The 13,034-nt window shown below is 42.7% G+C and overlaps 1 protein-coding gene across 1 annotated transcript in view; it reads left to right on the forward strand.

The window, feature by feature from the left end:
• Positions 1 to 13,034, forward strand: part of SLCO1C1 (solute carrier organic anion transporter family member 1C1) — a 50,804-nt gene continuing 37,770 nt past the window's right edge. The window contains exons 1-3 of the mRNA XM_005296587.5: positions 1 to 230; positions 7,050 to 7,200; positions 11,906 to 12,047. Coding sequence (XP_005296644.1) covers positions 7,072 to 7,200; positions 11,906 to 12,047 — 271 coding nt within the window. The 5' untranslated portion in view covers positions 1 to 230; positions 7,050 to 7,071. The remainder of the gene's footprint in view (positions 231 to 7,049; positions 7,201 to 11,905; positions 12,048 to 13,034) is intronic.

A 13,034-nucleotide genomic window follows, 5' to 3' on the forward strand; every position in this document is an offset into this window, starting at 1 on the left:
ATGTTTCTCACTCTCTCTCTACCTCCAGTGTAAGATCTACCTTCTCTAGGCTGAGTAGCTTGTAAGAGGAGGTTTTCCTTCAAACTTTTGCCACTTCCATGCTGGGCGCGCTCTCTCTCTCTCTCTCTCTCTCTCTCTCTCTGTGTGTGTGTGTGTGTGTGTGTGTGTGTGTGTGTGTACATACCTACTGTAGATTGGTAAACACCATCCTTTGGAATTGCTACTGCCAGGTAAGATATGGTTTTAATTCTCCTCTTTCTTGAGATCCATTTTGCACAGGCTGGTGGGCTCATTTTGTTAAGTGCACAGTCCCTCCCCCTTCTCCCCCCCCAGTCCAGTTAATGCCCTTCTATGTTGGATGGTAATAAATATGAGAGGGAGTTGATTGCCAAATTAGATGCACCTTCAGGGATCCAGTGGGAGAGAAAGGGTTTCTCAAGGACTGGGGTTGGAAGTGTGAAATAAGTATCTCTTCAGGGGGAGTTGGGGAATTGTCTGGTCTGCTCAGCCCTCTCCACACATACACACACACACTTTTTCAGATCATACAGCAGGGTGCAGCACTATATCCCCACCAGCTGGGAGGGTGAGGGAGCAGAGTGTCATAAATTGGTTAGCAGGGGTGCTATTTCTCTGCTCTTCAGGAAAAAGGACTTTATAAAAAGGGTTCCAGCACCCTGGACAGCTGGAGGGAGACATGTGAAAATAGGAGGGTGAGTGCTTTAACCTCTTCCCTCAGGGGGAAGGAAGCGAGATTGCTAGATACCATGGCCAGTAAATCCATTAAACAGAATATCAGTCTAATACACAGCTGCCCCACTGCTCAGCCAAGCTCAGCAGGCTGTTTCAACCACAAAATGATTAATTAAAAGTGCAAGAGTTTTTTTCACTTCAATCTATTCATCTAAAGTCTTTTGTTTTCCTTTGAACATCAGAGAGGGCCACATTCCATCTGCTTTATTTATGTAAATTGTCCCACTGACGGCAATTTTAAGGCAAAATGCCCTTGGTTTGTGCTGTTCCTGATTTGCCATAACTGTGGTAAAAGATATGAAAGAACAACAACAAAAATAAAACAAAAAAACCCCACCATCTATCTCAGTAGAACCTAAAAGGTCTTAGTTTGGTGTCTTCTATATTATTCCCAGAGCCTTCCTTGAGAGAAGCTCTTCCATTGTGGGGATAGTTGTTAAAAATTGTCATTTTTACACCATCAGAACCAGCCCCTGCTTTCACTTATGCCCATACCTGTTCCTTGAAGCTATTGGGTTGATCAGCTATACATAAGAGAAGAATTAGTCTGAAGGTTTTTTAGAAGAAATTTGGTAACAGAAAACAATAGAACGCTATATAGTTTTTGGTGCCCACTTCAATAGCTAGTTGATTTCTATTTCCTACTCTTTTTCAGTCCCTCATAAATGGCCCCAAAATGACTCAGAACTGCTAAATAGAAACCAAATTCAAGGAAATGGCAGTGATTAATAGTTAATGTCTGTATGCCATTTGAAAGATGTTAAAGTGCTATATAAATTCCAAGTGGCGCTGTTATTAGTAATTATGATTATGAAACATGATTCAGCCTCAGAGAAAGATAAATCAACACTACCTGGCTGCCATCAGAAGCACTTTTACTAGTCACGCTTACTTGGTGTATATTTGCACAACACTATCTACTGCCTATATCTCAGGGACCAAATACCTTAACTGTCACAGAATATACAAACAGTATTTTGGAAGATTGTGGGGGTAGCATAAACTAGGTAAGACTAAGTAGGATTATATTCTGTTGTTCCAGATAAGAGATCCACTTGAAAAAATGAAAGTTCCATACAGAGATAATTAATGCATGCATTCTATGTTTATCTAAGAAATATCAATGAGCAGGTTAGAATGTAATTTCACCCATTTTAATGTGTCTCTTAATGTCAGGAGATTATATTTTACATATTAGATTATTTTCTGTGATAAAGAATAGTAACATTCTACAAGTGTATGGTTGTACAAAGCTATGACTATTTATAAAATTGTGTGTGTACCTGTTTATCTCTGTTTTTATGTTATACTGTAGTGTAGTTTTAATGATTCTACAGTTGAAACTTGTTGTTTTTGTCTTCTGCTAGAAGTCTAAGCAACTGCCAGTTACCATTAAAGAACTGTGTTGTATCAGATCATCCCAAATCAGTTTATGGCTCAATAACCCACCCATACAATGTTTTGTGATTTGTTTTGAAGACTTAATATTTCAGATTGCATAGTGCCCTAATTTCAAGGTTTAGATAGTCTTTTTGGTTTAAAAAAATATTTTAATATTTGTACCGCAAATAATTGTTACTACTATAGAGTGGAAAGTGTTATGTTTTTGTAGCATGAAGATATGAGGGGCTGATCTTGCCTTATAGCCTGTTTTTTAAAAAATCTTTGTACTAAGGGGTGTGTATATATGCACACACATACATCTCCATTTTCCCCTCATTCCTTACTCAGACAAGCTTCCACTGACTGGAAATTTTCCCGGAATAAGTACTGAGGAAAACTGAGAAAGATGTTCAGGATGTTGCCCTCAGATGGACAGAAGATATCCTGCAAAATATATATCCATATAAAATACACAGGGCTTGAATTCAATGTTACATCAGGGCCCAATATATTTATAGGGGAAGGAGTTAGTCAGTATAATGCTTAACTTCCCTTGCTTTGTACTTTTAAACCTAAAAATACCAGGAAAGAAATGTACAACAAAATAGAATTTGGTGTAGTTTTGCAGGTCTAGACTGCTGAGCGCCAAGTTCGGAGTCATAGTCATCCAAAACAGTCATGTAATCGGGCCTCTGTCAGAGGTTGTTATTCAAGTGTTTGGGACTATACACAAAAAGAAGAACAGGAGTACTTGTGGCACCTTAGAGACTAACAAATTTATTAGAGCATAAGCTTTCGTGGACTACAGCCCACTTCTTCTTCTTGGGACTATACAGTAATGAAAAAGACAACATAAACATCTTCCCGGTAGTAATTTGTGTCATTACTGATATCTTTTATTTTTAATGTGGGATTATTGTGATACTCGTAAAGTGAGGCATGGGTAGCACTGGCTGGAGTGAAACACAGCATGGGAAGGTGTTGTGAAAGCTTCTCCAGGTGATATAGTTAATGGGCCTACACTGCTATTCCAGACTTGACCTTTCCTTACCAGAGACTGAAATTAAGGCCTAATGGTTTGATGCCTTTTTTGATAATTCACAAGCAAAATGCATTGTTACAGTGTCTTATTATTACTTTATTGTTACACACGTTGCTAAAGCACCCATTAGCTTAGTATTTGGGCACTCGTCCATACATTCACTCCTGTACAATAGGTGCCCTGTAACATTATTCACTGCTGCCAGTGATATTCAGTTATTCCACAGATAATTTAGTCTTTAATTAGTCCATATCTTAACTCTTAAAATGAACATGACTTATCTTTAATACCGATGGTCAGAGGATAACGCTCAGTCGTCTCATCTGGGAACAGGTTATTAGAAAATGTGCCTATCCCAAGAGATCAGAGAATTATTGAAATTTCTCAGTTATTGTGTCTATCAGAATGCAGTCCACTTCGTGGTCCCTCTGGAATATAGGTTGTAGATCTTCTGTGCCTCTGGTAGCAGTGTGGAGGACTTCCCTCTCTTTTATTTCTGTACATTACCTCTTGCTTCCAGGAGAACGTGGTAGTGCTGCAGCTGGGGCTGCAGGTTCTGGGGTGGAGCCAGAAATGAGGAGTTCAGGGTGCGGGAGGGGGCTTCAGGCTGGGGCAGGGGGTTGGGGTGCGGACTCTGGGTAGGGCTAGGGATGAGGGGTTAGGGGTGTAGGAGGGTGCTCCGGGCTGGGTCCAAGGGGTTTGGAGGGTGGGAGGGCGATCAGGGCTGGGGCAGGGGGTTGGAGCATGGGAGGGAGTCAAGCTCCGGTTGGTGATTACCTCAAGCAGCCTCTGGAAGCAGCGGCATGTCCCCCCTCCAGCTCCTATGCGGAGGCGCGGCCAGGCAGCTCCCATTGGCTGTAGTTCCCAGCCAATGGGAGCTGTGGAGGCAGTGCTTGGGGCAGGGGCAGTGTGTGGAGACCCCTGTCTGCCCCTATTTGTACGAGCCGGATGGGGGACATGCTGCTGCTTCCAGGAGCCATGCAGGAGTTCTGGATGCAGCCCCCGGGCCATAGTTTGCCCACCCCTGGTGTACTATGTATCACGTGTGCTTATATGGCCCCCATCACCATAGAGTTTGAGCACCTCACACTGTATAATGTTTCTCCTCACAACACCATGTGAGCTAGGGATGTGCTATTATTCCTATTACACAGAGAGGTTTAAGTCCACACTTAACCTGACATAGCTACTGTGCTCAGGGGTATGAAAAATCCACACCCTATGAGCGCCGTAGATATGGCGAACTAACCCCTGGTGTAGATGCAAGTCGGTTGATGGAAGAATGCCTCCATTGACGGGGAAGATGGATTTCCTACCGTAACAGGAAACCCATTCCATTACTGTAGGCTGTGTCGATGCTACGGAGTTATGTTGGCATAGCTACAGTGCCCATGTGTAGACATGGACTGACTTGCCCAAAGTCACAAAGTAAGTTTGTGGCAAAGCAGGAATTGAACCCAAGTTTCCAGAGTCTCTGGCTAGTGCCCTAATCACAGAACCAGCTTTCCTGCCTGATACACAGGAGTGCTGGCAAGAAAATAAACTTCTTTTCCAAGCCCTACTCAGGCTTTGGTCGGGGTGACAAAGTTCAATACCCTGTCACGTGAACACAGGTCATCAGTTGTTATTTCCACTGGCATGATGCAATGCTCTCAATGGAAGTATACTACTTCTCATTTATGGCCTCCTTCTACCTGGTTGAGACTCCAGGTACAGCGAAGGGCTCCATCCATTCATTCGGCAAATATTTGCATAAATTTGTACATCTAGTTAAATACGGTTAAGCCTAACACTACATCCGATTGGCACCTAAGTTTCCAGAGAGACAACCACTTAGTCCTCAGATGCCCTGGAAAGTTGTGACGATCTATATCTTAGATCTACGTCTCTATATCTACATACGGAACATATTATTAATCAATCAATTCATAAGCACCTAGAAGATAATAGGGTTATAAGGAATAGCCAGCATGGACTTGTCAAGAATAAATCATGCTAAACCAACCAAATTTCCTTCTTTTGACAGGGTTACTAGCCTACTGGATGGGGGGAGCAGTTAATATATCTTGATTTTGGTAAAGATTTTGACACAGTCCCACATGACATTTTCATAAGCAAACTAGGGAAATGTGGGCCAGATGAAATTACTATAAAGTGAATGAACAGCTGGTTGAAAGACTGTACTCAGAGTAGTTATCGATGGTTCACTGTCAAACTGGAAAGGTATCGCTAGTGGAGTCAGTTCTGGATCCAATACTATTCAATATTTTCATTAACAACTTGGATAATGGAGTGCAGAGCATGCTTATAAAATTTGCAGATGACACGAAGCTGGGGGTTGCAAGCACTTTGGCAGACAGGATGAGCATGAAATGACCTTGACAAATTGGAGAATTGGTCTGAATTCAACAAGATGTAATTCAATATAGACAAGTGCAAAGAACTTCACTTAACAAGGAAAAATCAAATGCACAACTACAAAATGGGGAATAACTGGCTTGGTGGTAATACTGCTGAAAAGGTATAGGGATTATAGTGGATCACAAATTGAATATGAGTCAAAATATGATGCAGCTGTGAAAAAGGCTAATATTCTGGGGGTACTTACAACAGAAGCATCATACGTAAGACATGGGAGGTAATTGTCCTGCACAACTAGGCATAGGTGAGGCCTCAGCTGGCGTACTGTGTCCAATTCTAAGCACTACACTTTAGGAAAGGTGTGGACAGAGGAGAGCAACAAAAAAGAGAAGGTTTTGAAAACCTGGCCTATAATGAAAGGTTAAAAAAATTGGGCTTGTTTAGTCTTGAGAAAAGAAGACTGAGGGAGCACCTCAGAATAGTCTTCAAATATGTTAAGGGCGGTTATAAATGAGATTGTGATCAATTGTTCTCCGTGTCCCCTGAAGGTAGGACTGGGCTTAATCTGCAGTAAGGCAGATTTAGGTTAGATATAAAGAAAAAACTTCTAACTATAAGGATAGTTAAGCACCAGAATAGGCTTCCAAGGCAGGTTGTGAAATCCCCATCATTGAAGGTTTAAGAACAGGTTAGACAAACACATGTCAAGGATGGTCTAGGTGTACTTGATCCAGCCATAGCTCTGTGATTCTATGATTCTATAAAAGAATGGCAGCTTTAACGTTTCCCTATTTTTGGCCGACCTTTTCTGTTCTGTGAAACCTAGGGTTGCTTAAAGGTCAACACAAGAGATTAAAAATATTTCCTAAACCAATTTAGGGACTGAAATGATTAACAAGGCACAGTGGTATGTAGGCATGGTTTTAAGAATCGTGGAGATATTAATATTTGAAAACAAAATATTTGGTTTTTAATCTACCTCCTTCTATTTACCTGCCAAGACACAAGTTCAGGCTTTTTTCCTGTAATCGTTGACAAGATCATTGAGACTTATGGTCCCATCTGAACTGGCAAGTTATCATAGCGAATTAAAGCCACATTATTTTTCATGTTGCTCATTGACTGATATCAAGGAGGTAGAGAAAATTTGATGGCACTTAAAACAATTAGCTTATCTTTAAACCTAATGATCTCTATGTGAAGTTAAAGAGTAATATTTACTAGCAATGCTTGGTCAAATGCCTAGCAAAATCAAATCTATGCAGCACTGATAGGGAATGAAAACACAGTTAGTTTATTGTGTATGATAGTAATTTTATCTATCTTGTATAGGTAATCTGATTGCACATTTCCATAAGTAAACTTCTAACTCCCCATGTCTATTTTGATTATAAACTGGTAATTGCTGTCTGCACAGGAAGCAGTTTGGCAGGTTTTAATGTTATGTGACATAAGCTTTCAGTGCGGAGCCCCTACTTTACCCTTTTAAAATGTTCTTGGTGTCTTCTAGATTAGAGACCGGCGATATTATCATGGAGAATTCAGCAAAAGAAAACGCTCAATTGTTCTCAAAAACCATAATCCTGCCAATTGACAGGTCTTCATCTAAATCTGAATCTTCTGCTTCCAAGGAGAAACAAACGTGCTGTGGAGGTATAAAGGTAAGGAAGAGCTCTGAATTTTACAGCACAGACCATTGAATGGCTGAAGTTTTGTTGCTGGATGCGTTTCCCCCCCAGTATATTTCTCACTGGAATGTTACCCTTTTTCCATTCAGTGTAAAAGTGATATAGATGGATCTAATTTATGAAGTTCTGATGCTGATTCAAATTTCCCTAACTTTTGGGGATGTTCAGCTCTGGGGCCATGGTTCAGGCTCACGTGTAATGTGTGTTCAGTAGCCACTATTAACAACTAATATTTACCCACAGTTACCAGCCCATGGTATTTCCCTGAGTTAACAATAGAATAGTACACTGGTTCTCAAACTTTTTTTTTTCGCGGAACACTTGAAAATCTCCGAGGGTCTCGGCGGACCACTTAATGAGCTTTCCTAATGTCATTTGTACCATTAGCTAACTATTGTAAAGTGCTTTGGATAAAAGCGCTATATAAAAAAACCCTTAATAATAATGAATGGTTTTTTGTTCTACAAATAAAAGCGCACAACTCATATTTTAATATCAGTAGTCTTGCCTTTCTAAGCAGATGGATGTGCCTTCTCTCCCACGCCATGGCAGCCCCTGAGCTCTGGCTGGGAAGGAGGGGGGTCTCTCCCTCTCTCTCACACTGCAGCAGCCCCCGAGTTGGGGCTGGGAAGGAGGGGGGGTCTCTCCCACGCCACAGCAGCCCCAGAGCTGGGGCTGGGAAGGAGGGCCATCTCTCCCCGGCAGCCGCAGCCCTGGAGCTGGGGAAAGTCACCTCTTTCTCTGGCCGCCGCAGCCCTGCATGTCCCAAATTCCCCCCACCCGCTCTTCTCACCCCACTGCCCCCTCCCACCTACCCCCATTCCCTCCAAGGCCACCACCTCACCTTACATGTGCATCTTCTCCAGGGTCCAGGCACCTAATTAGTGGAGCCATGCCTACCCAGGTGTGCACCTTAGAGGGAACTGTCTGCGGACCACTTGAATGGAGCTTGAGACAGGGCCGGCTTTAGGTTTTTTGCCGCCCCAAGCAAAAAAAAAAAAAATTGTGCCGCCCCAAGCAAATGCTTGGTTTGCTGGTGCTTAGAGACGGTCCTGGTTTGAGAACCTCTGGAATAGTAAATATTTGTAGTACCAGTGTGTGGGGTCAGTAAATGTCTTTTTTTTTTTTTTTAATTGGCAGTCCTGGTAACATAGGTTTCTGGAATTTGAAAAATGATTCCTACTACTTTACATACATCTTGAACACTTCACTGATGGAACAAACATGAATTTTGATTTGTGGTACTATGAATGAGAGATCCTGAAAACCAACAGTAATGTGTTGTTTTTTTTGGTTCTCATCAAACTCTGAGCCCACCCAAAATTGCTGTGCTTGAATGAGAGCACTCTCTTGTGAGTTCAACTTCAGCAGCCTCAGACTTGTGATGTAGCTTTGCAATGTGATAATGTCACAACACATTCACATTACAATACCATCCTGGAAGAGCACTCCCTCTGGAAATCAGCCCTGCACAAGCGGGCGGTAGAAGATCAGTTACTTTTTCATGCAACTGGTCTTTTCTTGCAATCTGCACTCCAGGGATCGGCTTCTGCTGTGGTGTGAGTTGAGTTCACTGGGGTATATGTAGTCACAATCTGAATCAGAACATCTTTGGCTTTGCCTAATTCTTGCTCCCCTTCACATTCTTTATTCCTTCTGGTTTTCCATTGTTACAGACCATTGTTTCCAGTTACAATCTGAGCCATAGAAAGAGTCCATATTCATAGAAAGAGTCCCATTGGTTTCAATGAGATTGGAGCCTGTAAATTACAGCCCATACCAGATAATCTGCTCTGTGATACAATGATTCTGGTAATTTTGTACAGAATAAAATGACAACTCTGACAACATAAACTCCTGAATATTTCCATTGGTCTTATCTACCACCACACAGATATCCACTGATGGCTGAAAACTGGGCCATAGTTGCTGAGAAATTAAAAACAAGTGGTATTAATTAAACCTACATTATAATAGCAATAAAATCATTGCCCCTCTGTTTGCTCAACAATAATCTGATTCCCTCATTGAATAAACCTTCAGTCACAGTTCAGCCACTCAGGAATCAGCTTATTGCCTCCAAAATACACGAATATTATAGCTCAAACAATTAGTCCAGTTTGGAAATTTTGCTGCTATCACGCTTCCGGGCCTGGAAAGCTGGGTCAGTTAACCTCTAGAAAACTTGAATAATGAGGAGATTCGGCAAATTGGTTTTGTAAACGGCCAGCCTTTCACAAACTTTGCACTTAAGTTTACTTACCAAAAAAAGCACCAGATGATTTATGGTGAGGTCAACACCCAACTTTATCTATGTTTGGAAGTGAGCTGGAGAAGGATGGAACATCCTGGGCATTTCTACATTGCAAGTTTAATTCAGAAGCATTTTTGCTACCTCCTGATGTCAGGTTCCCTCTTAGGTAGTTCCAAGACATTTAAGAAAACTGACATCAAAATAGGTCTGAAAACGAAGAGGTTTGAAGTCCTGTTTTCATTACATCATCTACCCCTGAAAATCATATTCATGTTTTTACATGACCATATAAAATCCAAAGTCATTAACGCACACACAAAGGAAAATGACAGTTATGCTTATTTTCCTTGGAAAGCTTTCTGAAAGCCCTCCTGGTGGGAAATACTGTTCATACCATACAAAGTGGGGAAAGTTTTATTTAAATTATAGCAGGCACTTAGGAAATTTCCGCGGTAGCAGCCCGTGCTGGGAAGCAATGCAAGTGGGACACTGGGAAATTAGAAAGCCCAATGCGAAAGTTTGCATTAAACTTCAATACCAATTCTACAATCAATAGACCAAATTATGTACTAGGAGGGAAGTGTTCCTATGGAGCTCTTGATTTACCCCGTTTTGTGTAATTGTACTTGGGATAGTCATAAATGCACAGCATGGTGGAGAGTGTGGCCCTTGGTGTGTGTTATACATTGTGACGTGCATCATTGCTATGGTTTTTTTCCTACACAAAGAAAAGCCATATACGTGCAGTCAGCACAGCCTTTGTTTGATAGTGAAAAAACGACGTGTGGCCTCCATTAGAAAGCACACAGTGTTTGACTCTATTCTGGAGCTGGTTGCATCTGACTGAAAATAACTAGCTGTGCAAAAAGAGATGTGGGGAGTCTCCATTTAACAGATACAGTACACAGAAATCTAGTCTGTGTTAGGGCTGGCCTTACTCATGGTACCATGTAATGGCTAGGTCCCTAGATCATAAATCTCCCCCATCTCTAGTGTCCTCAGCCCGGTTGTCACTCCAGCACAGTGGTGGTCTCTCTTCTGGCAGATAGTAACTTGTCCCTCCACCCAGGTCACTATTGAAGTCCACCCCTTTTGTCTAACAAAGTGTAGAAGTCCAACATCCCCCCCAGAAAGAGTTTCTGGCTTGGCTCAGCTCCAGGCCCCTGAAGACCTCACAACGTCTTTATCTCTCTTACCTCAGGTTATGTCACCCTTGTTGCTGGTTGGTAGGGGAGCCCAGGCCCGCCCTCTCTGCAGGGCTCTGACCCAGGGCTCTGTGAGAGGCGGTAATATCAAGCACCCAGGCGTGCTCTGAGGTTACCTCCCTCGACCACTTCCTACCATTTACTTTCTCAGCTCAGTGCATGGTCATATTCTCACAAACAATCCGAGAAAAGCTAGAGTGCGGGGTTCTTTAATCCTTAAGGATCTTTAATCTGGTCCTCTTCTGCGGCCTTGGGTACCTGTTGCTTGCGGACCCCCCTTCTCTGCAGCAACAGCTCCCACTGTACCCTTACTTGGGCACTCTCAGATAGATCTTTCACCACTTGCTATCCCTGTCCCCCTTTCTGAGCTGTCTGGCTTGCTTTTAAACTCCACCTCCTGCTGGAGCAGGCTCTGCAGGTGCAGTGGGATGGGACCACTTGGGCCTAGAACTGCTCCTTAACCCTCTTCTATCCCTGTGTGGGGTTTATATACCCCATCACGCAGACATAAGAAAAAAACATATAAACACTGAAGTTACTATATGACAGGATGTTTGATGGGGGAAAGATAGTTCTACAAAGGACATTTTTCATATGAAGAATTTTAAAATGAAGGTTTGAGGATGGCTCCTGGGATTGATAAAGGGATGCAGCACCTTTTGTCTCATGCTCATTGGTTAACATCCAGTCCAGATTGGGGTTGTTTAAAGCCCCTATTCTGCAAGTTGCTCCATAGTAGCAGATTCTCCTGTCCTGGGTCCCAGTGACTTTAGTAAGAACAACTTTCAGGATAAGGGTTTTAAAGTTATTACCATTGGATGGCTGGTCCCCTATGTGAAATGGGTTGCTACTGTCAGCCTATTCCCTAGTGAATAAGTGTTCATATGAAAAAAAACCTATCCAAATTGACAGTAATTGCTTCTACAGGAGGCTGAATTATCCCCCTAGCCCTAGAGACAGGGTTTGCTTTGTCATTTTGTTGTCTCCTGCTAGAGATAATAGTGGTGTTGTCTGACAGTGAAGGAAATTTGAACTGCTGCTGTCCGTGAGCTGTGGATAAACAGAAGATTGTCAATCCAGCACCTTTCACAAACACGAAGAAAAATCACTCATAATAATAATTAATAATAAAAGTATATTTTTAAAAATGTTTAATTCAATTAATACAACAAAATATTTGTTATAGTATGATCTTAATTACCATCGACTTCTCTCACAGATATTTCTTGGCGCATTATCCTTTGTTTACTTCGCTAAAGCATTGTCAGGAAGTTATCTAAAAAGTACCATCACCCAAATAGAAAGAAGATTCGATATCCCTTCTTCTTTGGTTGGTGTTATTGACGGCAGCTTTGAAATTGGTATGTGGTGCTTTCATTTTCAGACAAAACTAATGCCACCTGTCATTGTGGCAAATGATCGTACAAATCTCATAGGCCTATTGAAGTTAAATGAGATCCATCTGGCAAGAGCAAATGTGGCCTTTAATATGTGTTTACATTTGGTGTGACAGTGATGAGACTGCGCTTAACGTGGCCCTGACCAGGTAATGGTTGAAACTGGGGTGGTGACTGCTGCTTTAGAGATGGTTCTTGTTAGCACTGTTTTTCTGACCCAGCATGGACAGGGATTTTATTGTGAGAAATATGATAGCCAGGGTATAGACTACTCCCCTAGATAGCACAATGCAGGGTTGTGGCAGAGCCTGATTCACCCATAGTGTGGCCTGAGCTGCAGACATTTCATTTATCCATGTAATTCAGCAGTGGTGCCCTCAGTTGTACGCACAGAGTGTACTATTGGCAGTGGTGAGGAATGGCAGCGCTAGCAGCTGCCCCACTGCCAATTCAGCTTTGGTCCTGCACTCCCTCTGTCATGACGGAGGGGCTGCGGGGCCAAACCAGAGTGAGCACATTGGGGAGGGGGAGGCCAGTGCTGCTCCGCCTTGCGGCTGCTGCATGGTGAGGCAGGTCCTACATCAGGGCTTCCCACAAGGCGCCTGCCCAGCCTCATCCTGTCCCCCTCTCAGGGATGGGGGTGTGATGCTGCACCTGGGCAAGCCAGGCTGAGAGGCAGGGGCTGAGCCTAGCAAAGACTTGGGGCGTGGAAAGCTGGGGCCAACAGCTACAGTGGGGTTGGCTCCACAGGGACTGATGGGGTGTACCATGGGGGAAAATTCCAGGGGGGCACCTCTGTAATTAAGTGCTGTGGTAAGGGAGCTGCATACATCAGACCACGTATTATTCTTTCCTTAGGCAAGCCCAACCAGAGACATGTACCATGGAGGTTATTGGTTACCTTGAAGCAGTGTTAAAAGGGTTTGGCACTGGTGTTAGCAGTAGACAAAA

Source organism: Chrysemys picta, chromosome 1, assembly GCF_011386835.1.
Source record: "Chrysemys picta bellii isolate R12L10 chromosome 1, ASM1138683v2, whole genome shotgun sequence".
Taxonomy (NCBI): domain Eukaryota; kingdom Metazoa; phylum Chordata; order Testudines; family Emydidae; genus Chrysemys; species Chrysemys picta.